This window comes from Apaloderma vittatum, unplaced genomic scaffold (assembly GCF_000703405.1).
Source record: "Apaloderma vittatum isolate BGI_N311 unplaced genomic scaffold, ASM70340v1 scaffold32363, whole genome shotgun sequence".
Classification (NCBI taxonomy): Eukaryota; Metazoa; Chordata; class Aves; order Trogoniformes; family Trogonidae; genus Apaloderma; species Apaloderma vittatum.
Window position 1 is genome coordinate 256 of NW_009708089.1, and position 19,204 is coordinate 19,459.

The window sequence follows — 19,204 nt, forward strand, 5'->3', positions numbered from 1 at the left end:
AGAACTTAAGACTATTAGGAAATAGTAAGAATGTGTAGGCTTACGGCAAACAGTCTATTCTTGAAAAAAAGCAAAGAAACTTTTCTGAAAAGAACAACAAAACACCATGGGAAGTTGAACTGACTTAAACACTTAAAAATCATCATTGTGTACACTTAACAAAAAACACAACGGAAAAATGACAATAAAGAGCAAGTAGTGTTGATTTCATAAATTAAAATAAATGATATTTAAAGGGTATTTCTCTTCTGTAATCATTGAGGATAAAATGCAGACTTAAGGAGCATGCGTTGCAAGTACCAAAAATTTAACAAAAAGATCTCATTACAAATCTGATTTAAAATATTCTTTTAACTTTAGTGGTTTAGCTGGCAAGTATTTTTGGTGACCATTTGGATTATCTACAATGCTAAAGAAAAGTGAGAGGGCCTCCAACTGTTTCGCCAATTTCTTAGGCTATACTCTGTCACTGTTTCATATAACGCTATCTTCAAGATGCATGGGAAGGGAATCACTCTTGCCAAAAGGCAGTACGGATGCTTTTAGCTTTCACAGACCTCCAACACTATCCCAAACAAGCACGATGGCCTCAAAACATATACAAGGCATACCTGTGCAATACTGCAGTGCCAACAGCCAAGCAGCACACCTGACCTGCAAGTCTGCAGCATGGACAAAAGAATAAAAGCCATTTCCATACTACTTGGCCTGGGGGCCGGTGATTCCACTCCAGAAAGGATGCATTAAACACTAAAACACAGCAGTGAGACTAGTCCCAGAGGATTACTTCAGAGCTGTCCGATCTGATCCACATGAGGGCTTTTCTTTCTATATCAAAGTGGCATGGCATGTGCTAGACCAGCCAAACCCCACTACGAGGCACCACTGCAAAAACTGAACAGAAGTTTTGGTGCCACTGCAGAGAGAGATAATATAGTAACAGCACAGGTCTTCTCATGCGAGGTATAATGCAGGTAACAGAAAAATCATTCTTATTACAAAGTAATCCTAGCTTTACAATGTGTCCTAAAGCAACACTGAGAAAAGGTGACAGGATACAGATAATTCATTGAAAAGCATGATATATTCAGACAGTGTCATTTAACACCATGCACAGCTCATATTTTACATCATTGAATGTTCAAACCATATTTTTTTTCTTAGCAAAACAACTCTGAGTAGCTTTCTTTATAAGTTTACCTGTTGCAGAACAATAGGAATCCACTTTTCCTTGCCTTCTTCAGCTACTTCCAATGTGTATTTGCTTCTATTTGAGATCATGAAAAATGGAGTGAAAGTTACAATTCTAGTAATATTAAAACTGCTGTTGTTTATGGTGACACCAACCTGTGAATATAAATACACTGTTAGAAGTACTCTGTTCTCTTCTTACTTCAACTACATCTCTTGAAAGCAGTGAGTTTAAAAGATAAATTTAACTCACTTGATATTCCTTTTTATGACTCTTGCATTTCACAGCCCCATGACTTCCAACAGTGTCCAGTGAAAATGGATCAGACAGTTCACTGTCAGTTACCATAAGCTGCACCTGTGAAGAAGCACCTTGAATTAATTTTCAATTTATAGACACTGATGACACTTAAAAACACACATAAGGTAGAGAGATATATATAAGCATAAATATAAATGCATACTAGAAATACAGGTGTTTCTATTAAAAAGTCTAGCCATAACAATTGTCAGTGTCGTCTCACACAGGTATTTTCTTAGTTTTAAGCTATGTGGAGTAAGATTTGTAAGTGTACGATACTCCAGAGGAAGCAACCACATAAGGATCCTCTCCAAAACCATCACAATTAAAATCTCAAAGGGAAATCAACACAGTCTTGCCTCTCATGTTCAGCATTAAAAAAAATCTCACATAGCAGACTCAAACGGTAAACTGTATCTTTTAATTTTTCAGGTATCAGAGCTTAATATTTCTTACACAATTTCTATGTCTTATTTGGAGTAAGGACCTTTATTGATGAAGTTTAAATGGAATAAAGGAAATTATTTTATGTAGGAAACACTCAGTGAATTTTATTCCTCTCAAAGATGAGAATCCTTTTCTTAACAATACCTTTGATAATGCAAATTTCCCATCTCAAGCATATCTGACAACACATTTATTTAAAATACTGTCTTTAGACAGAGATAATGTAGGTTTCCTACACTTTACAGAGCATAACATAGATAACTGATTTCAAAGTGTAAAAATGCTTTCATACAACAACACAAGACAATACAGAGCTGTCAGCTTTTACAAAATATAATACCAATACAATACCTTATTATTTTGGAAGACGTTTTTGGGCTGGAAAGAAAAAAGGAGTGGCTTTTTATAATCCGGAGGATGTTTGCGGTGAATACCATCAGCTTTGTATTGCAACATTCGGCCAGTTTTATTTACCATCCAGTATGGACTGTGAATTGCTATAACCACCTGTCCAGTTGTGTAAGTCACACGGATAGCAATATCCAGTTCAGTTTTATCCAGCTCCGTGATGCAGTAAAATGTTGTGAAGCTGATATAGGGTAGATCGCTTTTTATATGGTACTCACTCTTCCAATTTTGATCAAGATAGTTAAGCAACTGTAAATCTAGTTTAGTTTGATCCAAGACTGCATTATGAATCTGGGCTGAACATCCTTCTTGTAGAGTGTCACATTTGTTCCCGTTTCCCTTTTAAAAAAAAAAAAACCAAACAGTGTACATGTACATGAGTTACACTCAAAATTCGATTAACTTTTACTATTTAGGCAAAATTTTAAACAGCTTATTATACTATTTAACCATGTTACATTCTTAAAAGCCTGCCTTAATACAACATTTCACAGGAAAATTCCATGCATGGTAATCAATATTTAGTCACAAAAAAAATTTGGCACCAAATTCAAATTATAAATGTACTTAGATGACGGGAGTTCCTCAAGTCAGCATTTCTTCCACTAAATTTAAATGTGTAAGGGGTGTACAGAATAGTGCTTGTCATTTCCACACATTTGGTAGAGGCCACAGTCTCTAGCTCTAGTAATTGTGCAATTGTGACAAAATTTTATGGTTAAATTCTACTATTTGAGTCCAAATACTAAATTAAGACAATCTGAAAAAACATGTTTCAGTGTCTCCCATCTGTATTTCTATTATCCTAAGTCTACATCACTAAGCAGTGGGACACAACCATGGTACATCCACACAACGGAACAGTTAGTGTCGAGGAACCAACGTCAACACTGTACATCTTACAGATCTTTTACATAAGACTGCCTCTCATTTGGCCCCAAAATGAATGTCTTTTAACAGTCAAAGTGCACCTCATTGTTTAATTTCATCTGCAGAGAATATTATGTCTGGCACTAAGCTGCAATTCAAACAAAACCTGGCAAAAACCGCAGGCCTGTGATTACGCATACAAAGCATTCTACTGCTTCAGGTCAGCAACAGCACATAGGATGCTACTGTAGGCTGACCAACTTATTTCACCTGAGACACTTGTCAATCACAGGAAAAACTACACTGCTTAATGAGACTCAAGCTGTGCTTGAGCAACCAAAATCGACTCTCACAGGTCTACATTTGCATACTTTTAAGTTTTACTTTGGTTTTGTATCTAAAGTATAACTTATGATTAGTAAAATCACTTTTCACATTCTGGTACTGTTTCATCTCTATAAACACAGATTTGCCCTTAAGTAAGTTTGCTTCACAAAAACTCTAACTTTGCTTCTAAGTTGCTTCACAAATACTCTAACTCTTTCTTTTAATATCCATTTACAAACATATTTCAACCACTTGATCAGCCTTCATATCACAGGTGGGAAACATCACAAAAAGTTTAGAAATTAAAAAACTACCTCTACAGAATAAGTTATTTGATATGGAAGAAGGTTGCGGAGAAGAACAGAAGGCCACAAATGAACAACATATGGAAAATCCCACTGATCTTCTGCACACAATGAAGACATCAACGTGTCTTTTACAGGAACAATATTGATGATAAGTGACTGGTTAGTAGACTTCATGGACTGGCATTTCCTTTGCAACAAACTGCCAACATTTTTCATAATTTCATCAAATGTAATTCCTTCACACATATCGTACTCTCCAGCCACTCCATCTTCATTGGACAGTGGTTGCAAGCTCAACATGGATCTGTAAACAGAAACATTTTTTAAACATTCAATGAGAAACTGAATTTTCCAGTTATGAAAAAATACTATGTAACACTAAAATTCTAGTATTATCTGGATTTTGGAAGTTTTCTGACAGCAGTTCATTGCCTGCCTTTATCTAGCTTAAAGTAGGAAAGACAAGTTCAGGAAATTCCACCAGCTGGGTTTTTTGTTCCATAACTCCACACACTTCCCTTGCAAAGAATGGACTGTTGGAGATCCTTACAAAGAGGCTACTAAATTCTTTTAGAAGTGCTGCCATATTCCTGTTACAAGCAAAGGCCTGTGACAAATCTCTCTGCAGAACGTGCCCTTCTTTCCAGTTGTATAAAGCATCAAGTTTATGGATTATTTACCCACATGGCTTTTGGAAGGCAACTGCTTTAACCTAGTCAGCAGCTCAGTGACTGATGATTTCCTGACTGCCTAGTGGAACTCATCCATGTGCAACGAATGAGAATGTTACTAAACCTTAGTAAATAAAATACAGATAGTCAGAAACATTAATGAACTTGCACTGTCTAACTTACAGGGAAGTGTAACTTATTTGACAAAAAAAATACACAGCTGCCACCCTAAAAAAAATACGGGGAGGGTGTTTGGAGGAAAACAGAAAGAAATAGTCTCCATAATCACATAAATCAATCAAAGAAAACTTATCTGCCTAAAAGTTGGTGACAGTTAAGCTAAACTGTACACACAAACTCACTGCAGTTTTCAGTGGGTATTAGCTTGAAGATGCTACTAGCATAGCTACGCTGGAAGCCAAGTCTTTCTAAGGTTGACAAGTCTTTTTCGACATCTGTGACAGAGCTTATTGGTTTCAATTCATTACTTCAGAACAATAAAATTCACAAGAAGCCTTTCAGAAGAAAAAAAAAAGTGTAATACATCACTAGCCATCACCCTACTAGGAAAATAATTATGTACTCCGTGGAGAACAATTACTGTATTCCAGAAGCACCTGGGCTTGGATTGCTGAAGTAACTTAGCTCATTGAAGTTGCCTGTTAAATGGATTTCAAATTATTTCCAGTTCAAGAATTACATTCTTTTCAACTCAGACTAGATCCTCTGAGAAGATTCTACCCAACCATGATAGTACAGTATTAATTATGTTAGGTAGCAAAGGGAAACAATTTTTTTATAGCACAATTGTATGAATACAACAATCAACAATGTATAAACATATTCTTTAATACAAGAACAATGCCATTAAAAAGTACCTGTAAGAAGACAATGGTATGTTGAATTCATTTTCTGGTGAAGCAGTTCCTAAACATCTTCCTTCCTCAAAAATATTTAATGGGATTGAAAAATGATTCCTTATCTATGTGAAATAAAAATCCAGCAATACACATTAGAAAAAACAGGCAAGATTAAACTGTTTTGAGCCTTACAGAACACAGAATGAAAACTCTTTCATTGTTCATCTTGTCTGTTTACCATTCAACGTCAGACATATCAGAACTGTCTCCTAATACCAGTAAATCTCCCTAAATTATTTGCCATTATGTGTCATTTAATTCTATATTTTAGTTACAAAATTTATAGATTAGCTGTAAAACTCTATTCAAGAAGAAACACAAAGCCTAGCAAAACCAAAGACAAGTAAATCTGAATTATATAACAACCTTCCAAATAATTTTCTACTAAAAATATAACAAATACATAGGTGTGTGGGTCAAAACCTTTATTGCCAAAACATAAGGAAATTCTAATATTTATTTAGGATTAAACAACCAATTGCCATTATAATAGATTTGTTGTTCCTTGTAAACATTTATTTAATTTCAGGGTTAATTTAATGGCATTACTAGCTCTGGAAAATAAAATAAAATTTAATTTAGAGAAGAATAAGACTGTAAATCTTGAACCAAGTCATAAAACACTGTGGGCAAAAGCAGCAAGTGAAATGTAACAAGGGCACTATCACTAGTATCAGGATCACCCCTCTACTTGTAAACTATATAACCAAAAATACTACGCAATCAGAAAAGATACGTGCTCAAAGAGTTCACTCTTCAGCTTAATTGGTACTAAATTTGAAATTCATGTGTCAATGAAGAAAAAGGAATCTGACAGAGTAACCCTGCAGAATTAAGGTAAGGTTGAGAGCGGTGTGATGCCTTCACACAAAACAAACAGTTAAACAAGACTGAAAATAGAGCTAGTATCAGAAAACATTACTGACGAATTATCCTGATCTAAAATCTGGTCCATTTCCAGCCTCATCCCGTGTCTTCGTCACTGTGAAGAAGTTTTTTATTCTTTAAAAATCTCTTCTAGGCTACCTTATAATCCACAACAGCAAAGTTACATGAATTGTTCAGGTAAGTTTTTAAAATATATTTTTAAAAAATATTAAAGACAACAGGATCATTTTCATTCATTAAAAAAATTAAAATAATAATGAAATTATAGTGTATGGAAATAGAATAACCTGAATAGGAGAACGTATAGTTATCATTTTGCTTCCTTCAACAGTATCAATTTGGCAGACAATGGATCTTTCAACACCTGATTCTTCATGTCTTACTCTGTAAATACACCGACCCACTTTTGTCAATGGAATCTTTTCCACAGTGGAATGATTATGTGGACCTAGAATTTAGAAGATGAGAAATGAAAGACTCGGAAGGAGCATAAAGATACATTTGAAAGACTGAAATGTGCATTGAGCAGAATTTTCAGTATCATTCAAGCTATTAACAAGGTACAGCTCATATATACTGTGAAAAATATTAAATTAATAAATTATATGGTCCAGGCCAGTTTGGAAAAAATAGTTCTGAAAAACTGTCAATTGTTACAATAAATCTACTTCATTTTTTAACATGCCATTAAAGGTAGTTAAATTTTACTTTTAGCTGCAGCTATGTTTTACTTTAAATTATCTGAAACAATCTTTCCTTAAAAATCTTCCCCTTCCCCTTCCATGAACACAAAGGCCTCTGAATTCTTAAAAGAAAAAAAAAGGTATTATCCTGGGCAGCTTAATTCTGCATTAATGCATGCACACAAACAAAAACATTTGACTGCTCTAAAAATGACAAAATAAGGATTAGTTACCTAAATAATTTATCATAGTAGAAATTTTATGCTACAAAGATTAATAAGCATAACACACGTAACTTTCAGCTGCAAAGAGTAAAGAAAGATTTTAAATGCTGCCACATATCCAGAATCCAAAGAAACACTCCTTTCAAGTTATATAGTCCCCCAATCCTGATTGACCTGTACTAGATGCGGTATTGTACAGCACGCTGCATTTACAAAAACAAATGCATGAACTTGGGAACTTACAGATCTGAATGTAAAACCTCTTGCTACTCAGAGTTGTCATTGCTGTGAACTGGTCACTCTCATTTTTGGTTCTGACAAATTCCATATTTAAATTGTCTCCATCTCTTAAATGAAATATTTTTGCTCCAAATTCAACATTAAGGACACTAAAGGAATCACTAGGCGAGACAGTGATGGGAAGTCCTAAAGAATTTATTATTACAAACGGTGCTCGGTCTTTTTTGAAGATATCTGAAGTTTGACTAGCTGCTTCAGCAAATGCCTAGAAAGGAAGTACAGATACAAAACACATACGTACTAGATAAGACTTTGCCAAGATAATCTGTGCAAACTTTCATTTAACAATTCTGACACTGCATAGTTAAGTAATCGTCCTCACCATGCCCAAGTTACTCAGCATGTGTAGCCCACATTTGGACAGTGTAATGTTCAGCTGGTCTTTTGAGGAAATATTTATTACTGTTTTATATTCTGGAACTTTGTAGTTTTCTTCTTCTGCATCTGATTCAACCAATGCTTTTTTAGCTTTCTTCTTCATCTGAAAGGAGATTTTTTAAAGAATTCTTACATGAACACTTCTTCTGGAGAGGCAAGTTTCACCTCAAGACTCTTATTCTCTCCCTTTCCCACTTCTATATCCTGCTATGGTTTTCCTTTTTTTTTTCACATTTGTATTCTCAAATAAAAACAAACAGGGAGAGAATAAAGAAGGCAAGATATGTCTCAGAAGTCAATGAAATTCTGGTAACAGTAGCTAAATTTATGATCAAAAATGAAGAACATACACTTACATACTAACTACTAATATACCCAGTAAACGCTGTGTGAAAATGTTCATCTTAATACATCTAATAACACATGTAAAAACTATTATACATCATTGATTTCCTAACTCTTAAATAGTAACCCCAAATTTAATCTTTATCTAATCTTCATAACAAATACTTGTTTTATACATTTTCATTTGTTTGAAGGAAAAAAACAGAAATCACATGGAACACATTTTCCTGGCTTTCAACTTTTCTGGAAATTATGTATTTAGAAATGTTATATTTCAAATCTGGGCAAGAAGATAAGAGGTTGGACTCACTATCTTCTACCTTCCTTCTGCATTAGGTTTCATATCTTTCTGGAAAATGCTCTGGAATATTTTTAACAGCAATTTCTTCACTGCAATATCTCAGTCCATAATCCTTACCCTTCTGAGGCCATTACTGAAGAAAATTGTTTGATAATGACAGCTGCCCTAGGAAAAATGCGTTTTTTCCATTCTAAGCAACCTCTCAGGCTAAAGACACTTGGAGAGTTTTGAAAAAAAGTAATCAGAAAACAACATAATAAGCGGTAAGAGTATCATTTCCACAGTGCACCTTGTACTAGTCAAGAACAGGCATCAGTTTCTCCAATACACTTTGCTACAAGTGTGCCAGTGGAACAACATAAGTGTCCTTCTATCTTTCCCAAGTCGATTAATTGATCAGTAGCATATGACCTAACTTCAGAAAAAACTGATATAAAGCCATTAAGATTATCTAGTGCAACTGGAATCAAAATCTTCTTGCCACCTGAAAGATGAAATTATTTAACAGATCTGTGAATCTGAATCTTGTACATGAGCTGGTTTCATTCGCTAATTGGGAAAAACCATCTCAGTAACCAACACAAAAATTGTTAGATTAGTCTCAGCAATGAAAGGTGCAGAGCATTTATTTCTTCTAAGGTAATGAAATGAAAGATTTGACTTCAATTTTGGAAAACATACCTTGATTTCAAGAATCCATGGTTTGAAAAAATCAGTCTTCTCAACTTCTAGGGGTTCAAGCAAAGGTTCCCACACCCCAAACATCTCATTAAAATAGTGTACCTATTGAAATGAAGTCAGCAAATTACATACAGCTGTTAAATCAACAAAAGCTCTACTCTTAAGTCTTCTTAAAGACTTAAAATTCTGATTTACAAGTGCATTAATTTGGCAATATAAAAGATTTACAAATAGACTGCACTTTCAGCTCCCACCGTAAGACAAAGCAAATGTATTAGAGAAATAAATGAGGCAGCCAAGTCTACTGTAAAGACTAACTTCCAAACAAACGGTATAAGGCATGCCACTCAAAACATAATTTAGGCTTAAACTGTAGGAGCTAGATACCTGTAGCACTGTAACTAAGGAAGAATCTACCTACAATCACTGAACCTTCTGTCATTAATTTCCAAATATGAGCCAGTTTATGTACAACACTGGTACTACATAGTATTTTATAGGAATGGCACATGAATATATTCTAATGTAATTTTAAATTAAAATTGTCAAAGTTTTAGGCAGTTGCTATTTCAAAATTTGATATTGATGCAACACGCTTTTGATAACAGATACAGAGTGCAAATAAAAGACTGCATAACACCAAATTACTGCCATTCATACACTACATCTAATGCATTAGATTTTAATTTTAGCTACGTTAAAACCTCATTCCCATCCGGCTCCCAGAAAATGTTTCTGCAGCTTAACAGATTTTTTTTCTTTTGTCTAAATAACATAATGCGTTTAATTTCTCAAGAAATCTTTTATTTCCTATTCCTCACCTCTAGTTCAAGACGAGAACGTAGGTTGATCAGGGTACTCCAGTTTTTGACTTCTCCAAGAAATGAGGACTTAGCTAGAAGCATTGGTACAGTTCGATGACCAACCCCAGCTTCCAATGTTAGAAAAACGGATTCTATACTCATTTTCAATGACTCTCCTGTGGGAACCAGTTCAGCGGTTGGATTTGTATCTTCATTCTCATTTGACTCTTCAAGAAACCACATCTTTAGATTTTTTATATCTTTCTTATTCCACAAGTCTGGAGGAATTTGGCTAATCTCGTCTTCTGTTGTTTCTGCAGTCTGATACAGGGCTGATGTAATAGTAATTACTGTGTTTATGATTATTGGTGAAACCTACAAATAACAAGTTGAAATAACTGGAAATGAGAAGCTAGTAGAGGAAACAGCTACTTTCAGACACAAAATTATAATGAACATGTTACAGTAACAAAACACTTCTGTCTCTACAAGACTTTTACATTTGAAAACTCATTCCTTTCCACAAGCTACCATTCAACTTATTCAGATTTTCAACTCCCGCTTTTCTTCCAGAGGCTAAGTCATCCAACAGTCCATCTGAACGCTTCAAAACTTATCTCTGCACATCGGGCCATTTCATAAAACATAGGTTCCAAAAATGTGCTATTGTGACAAAACTTAACTAATTTTCAGCTTTGCTGAACAGATAGGTGACTTGTTTAAGAACATAAACAATTCCCCACTGCAGTCATTCCTGATTTTATTGGGTTTTTTTAAGAATCATATCCAAGCAACTTCAAAGCCTTTTGAGCAGAAAGTAGTAGAGAATTAGAAATGCAATAAAAGTGTACCTACTTTTATTGTTAGAGATTTAATCATTAGATCAGCTGTCTGTGGATTAGTACCTGACTGCTTCATTTCAAAGAAGAAGTCACAAGGCTGTAATACCTATACAAAAGAGTAAAATCACATGTTAAACACAGGAAAAAAATCACTTGTAAGTCATACACTTTGAAATACTATACATCAAATATATCAAAAGGAAAAGTTATCGTTACTTGGTTCTTCAGAACTAGGAGTAATCTGAACACTAGTAAAGTGTCCAAATGTAAAGGAAAAAAAAGGAAATCACAAGCATCATGTCAGCCATTTTCAATCACTAAAGATTCAAATGTCTGCTACAGCAAAATCCATTACACTTCAGTAACTCCATTCTTTAGGTAAAGTCTGCAGTTATCTTCAAATACACTGCATCTGCATGCTCCTGACTCTTCAGTTAAGGACAACTCTGCAGCAACTGTCTGAATCACAATCACACAGTCCCAGCTTTATTTTACAATCAGTCCTTGCATAACACCCACTTGCCAAGGTTTACGAAAAGCAAATCTAAGTTACACTACAAACAAAATCATGGTGCTATGTGATCTGGTATTCTCAGTCTCTACTGATACTGTATTGACATGAAAATTTACTCTCCAGTCCCTATCTGAGAGGGTAGGTCTTTCAAAAATGGTAATTTCAAATTATATTAGTTTTGCAATCTTTCTTGACATTTCTGTCCATATCTGAACTGGACGCTGGGGGCATAGGAACACTGAATCAGTTTTACCACACTTTTCCCACCTGAGCTTGATCTAATAGAATTTTTGTCCATATCATTATTTAATTCTCTGCTACTCACATTATTTTTTTTCTTCTTCTGTGCTACATCCAGGAATGAAAAACAGCATTATTCTTTAGAGTAAGGTATATGTAAGAAATGAACAGAAAGAACCTCATTACTCATGCTACTCTGTATCCAGAGGCTAGTTTCCTAGATATCTTTGGAAAACTATTCATTAGGAGGATGAATTAATCCATCACTAGTGTTTCCAAAGTTTGGCCAGAAATTTTGTAATCTGCATATAACCTTGTATCATACGTTTTCTGAAGTCAGATATGGAATGTCATCTGAATCTCTTATTTCTCTGATTATGTTCCCAGACTAAAATTTAGGTTTACAGAAAACCTGGGTTCAGAGATTCCTTATACACGTTTTCAAAATGGGAAGTTATGCTGCCACCTGCCTTCCTTTCTGACCTCTACTATTCTCTTCAGAATCTTCTGAAACTTTCAAAGAAGTTACTATTTTAAGCCTCAAAACTAAGGTCCTCTGAAGTTTCTTTCCTCTCTAGAGCAGAAACATCTTGTCATCTGCTTCTGTAGTCCGAGATAAGAGATTCTGGCAGAAGATACTTCTGTAAGAGGGAAAGCTTGGTGCGAAGTGCTGTGATTGCCTTCTACAAAGTTAGTAATTGCCTTCTACATTTGTGAAGGTCAAACACATTTGTGAGCCCAAACAATAATGCACTGTGTTGTGGCTGTCAGTGCAACTATATCGCCTTCTCAATGACTAGATTGTTAGCAGATTAATGCGGTCAAAGACTGTGTCTCCCAAAGAAGCATCTGATAAGGACATGAAGTGGAAGCCTCAGTACTCTGTGCTTACAGCTTAGTATTTCCTGCGTAACTCTGTAAAGTAAGCAGGCAGTAAAGCAGAGTGGAAAAGACCAGTTCTTTAAAATTCCTCTGCGGTCTGAGAACACAGATAACCGTTGTTGTGAAATTAGTTTTTTTCTTTGACATAAATTACAGTTAACTAAGGTACAATCTGCTGTGGATGCAGAAAAGCTGAAAGAAGCTCCAGGATTCAAATAATTAACAAGTCTGATTCTCTTGCCAAAATATAAATGGACTGTCTTCATATAAGGGATCTACGAACTTTAACACAAAGGAATTTATACACAGCATACCATAAGTAATCTATTTCACAAAACATACTTTCCATTCTGTCCATGATACCTTGTTAGTAGTTAATTAACACAAAGTTTCAGACCAGAACTATTCCAAATTTACTACACTGCATTCAAGACAGCCTATACTTGTAAAATTCTATTTATTTCGTTTACACAGAACATAAAAGTTTCCACCTCTGGGCTCTTGGATTGTCATACAAAGCAAATCTCAAAGCCAGAGATCAAGATGATGCTTCTGACATATCAGACAAAACAGAGTAAAATCTACAAAATAATTAGTTACAAAATTTTCCTCATATGTCTGTAACACACGTTCCAGTACCAAAAGCTTCACAAATAACTTGCATCCTAGTTGTATGAGCTACACAGTTCCTTTTAAATACAAACCAGATGTTTGCAAACTCACCGTAGTAATATTCCCTTTCCTGTTTTCTGGAAGAAATGGGCATGCTCTCATTTGTAGCTCTTTAACGGCAGCTGTCATACTATACCGTTCAGGGTTATTTTTAATGAAGACTTCACACTGTGTTGTAACCACCAAGGCAGGAGCATCACTTCTTGTCAAATCAGCCACAAACACAATCTCTGGATTTTTAACAACAATGTTCATTTCCATGGTAGATACAGGCTGCACAGGTGCTTCAAAAACATAAATTAAATTAGGTAAATTGTTCAAAGATTAAATTGTTTTTATTTACATCTCTCTTATAGAGAAGTTTTAAAGATTTAGTGATAAGATCAAGTATAACTTGATCAGAAAACCTGTAGATCCCTGCAGTTGACATTTATAGGCTCTTCATAGGAGATATAAAACCGTTAAAGCTCTAACTACTTCTAGGTACAACAAAAGATTCCACAAAACTTCTTTGTCAAAATGAACAGGATAACTATATGACCACTGTATTACCTCAGATACTAGCATATATATCAGTTTAACTAAATATCTACATCAGCCATCTATGATAGGGTCTTATGAAAGAAACATGCATACACAAAGCTTACATTTTTCTATAGTATGATAATGCAGCAATTACTAATGTTTGATGTAACCACTGTAGTATGAATACACTTTTCTGAAAGCCTTCCTAAGTTGTTTAGATTTTGATCATCTACTAAATAGTCACAGCAGGCCTAGCTGAAATGGACAAAAAACTAAAATACTTTGGGTACAGGAAAACAAGGGGCTTGATTTGCCGACCTGATGAGAACTGCCCAAGGCCTGGAAGCATAAATAGCCCATTTCCTGCTCTGATGTTCTAAAGCACTAATTTCTGAAGTCAGGTACAGGGTCCTGCACTATAGACCGAATTGAGCACTCAAGCTAAAACCCCGTTTCCTGATGTAGGGGGAAATGCACAACAGTCAGTGGACAAGTGAAATGACAACATTTCTAGGCAGTAGCATCTGGCAGGCTGAATTCAAATTTAAGCATAATACAATATAATCCAACACAATATAATATAATATATAATCCATTATTCTTAGGAAGGACGAAAATTATTATGGTGGTAACCAGCATCATAAACTTTTTTGAGACTGCTAAGATTGCCAAAGAAACATAGAGTAGTGCCAGCTGTAACTGGTGTTTTCATTTCATTTTAGATACACATTTTGTGCTATTTCCTTTGTCTGGTAAGACAAAGCATAATTTGGAAATAAAAGCCAAGGGACATGAACCAATTTCCATGGTGCAAAGAAAGAAATGTTAAAGCTTAGAAGAAACTGTTCTGTACAAACATAGGAAATAGCATAAAAGGGGCATTATAATTTTTAAGGTAGTATTAGAATACCAAAATTAGACAGATATTTCAATACAAGTTTTTAAATATTTCCCATATATACCTTGGTCCTTTAAAGGCAATGACTGTTTGAGATTTCTCTGCGCAGCAGCACTTTCTGCATTAGCTTTTAGGAATATATCTGCAACAGTAAGTAGAAACTCCATGCTTGCACAAAGGTAAATCTCTTGAACAATCACATCAAGAATAGTGCCATCTCTCCCCTGCTTATAGCTTATATCCATCATAACTTTCTTTTCAAATCCGTGTTTCATTTCCACCATCCTGAAAGACCATTAAGGAGGTATTTAATGAGACAATTAAAAAAAACAGTCACAAACACTGAAACACACTAAAAGATTCTCACTCCAGCTACAACACATCAACAACAGTGAATTTTAAAAGTACCACCAAAGATTTTAAAAGGTGACCAATAAAAGCGTTAATATACATTTCATAAAACTTCAGAACTAACGAGACTCCCACATACTGGCATCTAAAGGTGTTCATTATTTGAATACGTCAAACTACAACAAGTGGTGTTCCCCAGGTACCAGTATAGAGACCAGCATTTTTTAACATCTTTACTGGTGATCTGGATGAGGGAACCAAGTGCACTCTCATGGAATTTGCAGATGACACCATCTGGATGGGAGCGCTGATCTGCTTGAGGGTAGGAAGGCTCTACAGAAGGATCTGGACAGGCTGGATCAATGGGCTGAGGTCAACTGTATGAGGTTCGACGAGGCCACATGCTGGGTCATGCACTTCGGCCACAACAAGCCCCAGCAGTGCTACAGGCTTGGGGAGGAGTGGCTGGAGAGCTGCCAGAAGAGAGGGACCTGGGGGTGTTGCTGGGCAGCCGGCTGAACATGAGCCAGCAGTGTGCCCAGGTGGCCAAGAAGGCCAACGGCATCCTGGCCTGTAACATGAATAGTATGGCCAGCAGGACCAGGTCAGGGACTGTGCCCCTATACTTGGCAGTAGCAAGGCTGCACCTTGAGTGCTGTGTTCAGCTTTGGGCCCCTCATTCCAGGAAAGACATTGAGGTGCTGGAGTGTGTCCAGAGAAGGGCAACAAAGCTGGTGAAGAGTCTTGAGAACATGCCTTATGATGAGCAACTGAGGGAACTGGTGTTGCTTAGCCTGGAGAAAAGAAGGCCGAAGGGAGACCTTATTACTCTCTATAACTGCCTGAAAAGAGGTTGTAGCAAAGTGTGGGGTCAGTCTCTTCTCCCATGTGACAAGCAATTAGACAAGAGGAAATGGCCTCAAGTTGCACCAGGGTAGGCTTCGATTGGATATTAGGAAACAATTTCTTCATCAAAGGCATTGGAACAAGCTGCCCAAGCAAAAAAGGTTGAGTCACCAGCACTGGAGGTATATAGAGTATGTGCAGACAGAGCACTTAGTGGACATCGTTTAGTGGTGGCCAGTGCTAGTCCAACTAACTAGTCGAACTAACAGTTGGACTCAATGATCTTAAAGGTATTTTCTGACCCAAACAATTCTATGATTCTATGATCACAATTCCTCATTTACATATCAAAAGTATTATACTTCACTGAAATTTGTTACCCTTCATGAAATAAAAAAATATTAGGCTTACTTACCCAGCAGTTTATTAAAGCTGAAAGTGAAATTTGTTTCTAAACGCATTTATTAACTTCATCTTTAAAGTCTGGTTTCTACCATATATATTCATCTTTTGTAAACAAAACGTGGAACAGAAGGCAAGTAAGATACATAAGTCTACAGTAACACATATTTTAAGAACAATGTACAGGCAAAGCAATCACAGTTTTAACATTGAAAACATTTTGAACTTTGTCAAACTCCAGTAAACAGTAAATTATGTCACAATACAGACCGTGGTGTAGCCTTCTGGATTGACTGTCTTTTATCATCCAATGTACAGTTTGCCAGCTTGACTGAAGCGTTCATTGAACCATCTGACAACATTTTGACAGCAGCTGACATCAAAACTAACTTAAACTCTGCAAGCTTCAAAAGGTCATCTCTCTGATCCAAATTTGTAAGCTGTTTAAATCAAATTAAAATATGGTTGTAGATTTGCTTACAGGTTAACAGGTAGTACACAGGTGTGACAACTTTATTCTAACTGGTATGATTTCTAATAATAACAATAAATCCACTGTTAACTCAAAAGAGAATAAAGAATTCAGTAACATACAGAGAAACTGAAAAAAAGCAACGCTTTACCCTACTACCAACTTGCTAAAGCAAGCATACGTTAGTAAGAGGGAGACAATGTTTCAAAGTACAATTGTGATATGCAGTTTTGGTTTGCTGTTTATGCAAACATGCCAAATAAGCAAGGAAGTTTTATCTCTTATGACTATGCAAGTCTTTAGTCAGATACTGGAAAACTATTCAAAAACTAAAATAGCAGCCTAAATTTAAAATAGAACATTACCAATTTTTTAATCAGAAATTTATTGACAGTTTTGGTAAACTTAAACCAAGAAAAAAAAAAATTTATTCATACTATAACACAAATTTAAAATCTCTCTTCACAGTTTTGTTTATACATTTGTGTGTCCACACACGTGTGTGTAATTAAAGAATACCTTTCACTCTGCTACATTTTCTCCACCCCAGAAAAGTATTTTAAACTAGGATAAGTTTGCAGAAAATTTAGAGTCAAATCACAGAAGATGCCACATGTTTTATGGTACCACTTGTTAATTCTCTTTCCAGTAACATTTGCCATATGGTTTGGTTAAAATTGCTGATTAATATTTTCACCTTGTTTGTTACTATTGCTAGAAATCATTTTAGTCATGAATTAAACTATTCCTACTCAGAATTTCCACTACTCTAGGCAACCTTAAAGCTGTTTTCTTTCTCTTTGGAACGAAAATCATATTTACCTGTTTTGAATTTGGACTATACAATACTAAAGTCAGAGAGTCAAATCTGAAGTCCAGTTTTAGTGTTGTTTTTATTTTCATAGGTGAATGCAATTCCACCACAGCTGATGTCACAACAGTCACACCTTTGAGAAATTTAAAAAAAACCCCACATAATGTTAAACACAACTACTTGACTGCAAAAAAGGAAAAAAATCCACCACCACAACTCCAAACTATCATCCTCACTAATGATTACAAAGACAACAATTTCCTTTTTTTTCCACATGTAAATCCATCCACACCTGGGATATGTTTATCGTGTTCTCTGTAACTACATTTCACAAAATCATACAATGTCTGAGACGATAAAATACTCTTATATTAGCTTATATTCTACATGCAATTTTTACCATCTTTAAGACATAAATGTACAATTTTTCTTAATGTTATACTGTACTGTGTACAAGAATGTTCCAAAGAACACAAGTTTACTTCCACTCTCCTTTTTTAAATCTTGTTGCGTTTTTGCTATTTTTTTGTATCATACAGAAGAATTCAACACACGATTCTTTCTTAACTACAATTTCTTTTTTTTGGTGTGTGCTAAACAGCTAATGGGCAATGATGCCTAGTGAACAGGAACAATGTTTAGGGATGCCATCCTTATGGCAAGACAAACAGATCTGAAACCGAACAGCAACTGAACCAGCATATACAGAGTAAAACAACAGCTTTCCAAAGCTGGGATGTTACCACATCCATGTGACAGACTCGAAGATGCTCACTGCGTTATTGCCAGTAGCACAAGACAGTCCTTACTTTAAAACACATCACGCTACAAAACTCACTTCAGTGACCCAGTTGCTCCTACTCATTATCATTATTGTTGGGTATTGTTCAAACCACAATGTCAAGATAATACAGGCCTACTGTTAGAAACACCTGAATCTGGCATCCTCTCACAAAGCCAATTCCAATAGAAACAATACATTGACTGTAATCAACAGTAATGCCTAAAAACGCTAGACCACACGTAATTTTAGAAAACCTTACCTGCAGAGTGCTGTGAAGTACTGTGAATATCACTGCTATGGCTAGTTGTATCTTTTGGTTCTGGTAAAGATGCTGAGACATCAGAACTTCCACCTATGTTTTCATTTAGTGTCCTCAATATTGTGGTAATATCTTCCTGACTGAGAATTAGCTTTAAAAAAGAATTGTTATTAAACTCAAAATAACTCAATTCATGAAAATTTTGGTGACAAAAATCTAAGTTTGCAAATAAACAGATAAATGAAATTAACTGCATCTAAGTCTCCATTTAGGAGACTAAAGAACCAAGTCAAATGTTTTTCTCAAATTCACACAATTCCTAATGGCAATTTCTAGGATTCAGAACTTGTTCTCATAGTATTTTGGTTTTGTCCATAAAAACTTTCTTTACAAACCTGCAATTTATTTGAATGTTAGAAGTTGTATGTGTATAGTTTAACTTGTAGTCACACAAACTTGTTATCCACATTTAGTCACGGGGTAATTTACAGTAATGGTTCCTAGTTCTATTTCTATATTTGGCAAATTAGCATGATAAGCTGTACATTTTTTGATGCTAAATTTTAATGAGCACTAACTAGCACAAAGTCTGCCTGAAGTATCACAGATGAAGTACAAAGCTTACATTAGAAGAGAAAGCTCTTTCTTTTTCCCTAC

General features: G+C 35.4%; 1 protein-coding gene across 1 annotated transcript in view; it reads right to left on the reverse strand.

Moving 5' to 3' along the window:
* Positions 1-1,200: 1,200 nt before the first annotated feature.
* VPS13A (vacuolar protein sorting 13 homolog A (S. cerevisiae)) overlaps positions 1,201-19,204 on the reverse strand; it is a gene marked incomplete at its 3' end in the record, with an annotated part of 57,646 nt that continues 39,642 nt past the window's right edge. The window contains exons 35-50 of the mRNA XM_009866430.1: positions 18,548-18,698; positions 17,513-17,637; positions 16,489-16,658; positions 14,684-14,904; positions 13,248-13,480; positions 10,902-10,994; positions 10,065-10,421; positions 9,244-9,345; positions 7,861-8,019; positions 7,482-7,743; positions 6,619-6,779; positions 5,402-5,505; positions 3,859-4,156; positions 2,291-2,686; positions 1,445-1,549; positions 1,201-1,347 (exon numbers count right to left, since the gene is read on the reverse strand). Of these exons, the coding sequence (XP_009864732.1) occupies positions 1,201-1,347; positions 1,445-1,549; positions 2,291-2,686; positions 3,859-4,156; positions 5,402-5,505; positions 6,619-6,779; positions 7,482-7,743; positions 7,861-8,019; positions 9,244-9,345; positions 10,065-10,421; positions 10,902-10,994; positions 13,248-13,480; positions 14,684-14,904; positions 16,489-16,658; positions 17,513-17,637; positions 18,548-18,698 (3,084 nt within the window). The remainder of the gene's footprint in view (positions 1,348-1,444; positions 1,550-2,290; positions 2,687-3,858; positions 4,157-5,401; positions 5,506-6,618; positions 6,780-7,481; positions 7,744-7,860; positions 8,020-9,243; positions 9,346-10,064; positions 10,422-10,901; positions 10,995-13,247; positions 13,481-14,683; positions 14,905-16,488; positions 16,659-17,512; positions 17,638-18,547; positions 18,699-19,204) is intronic.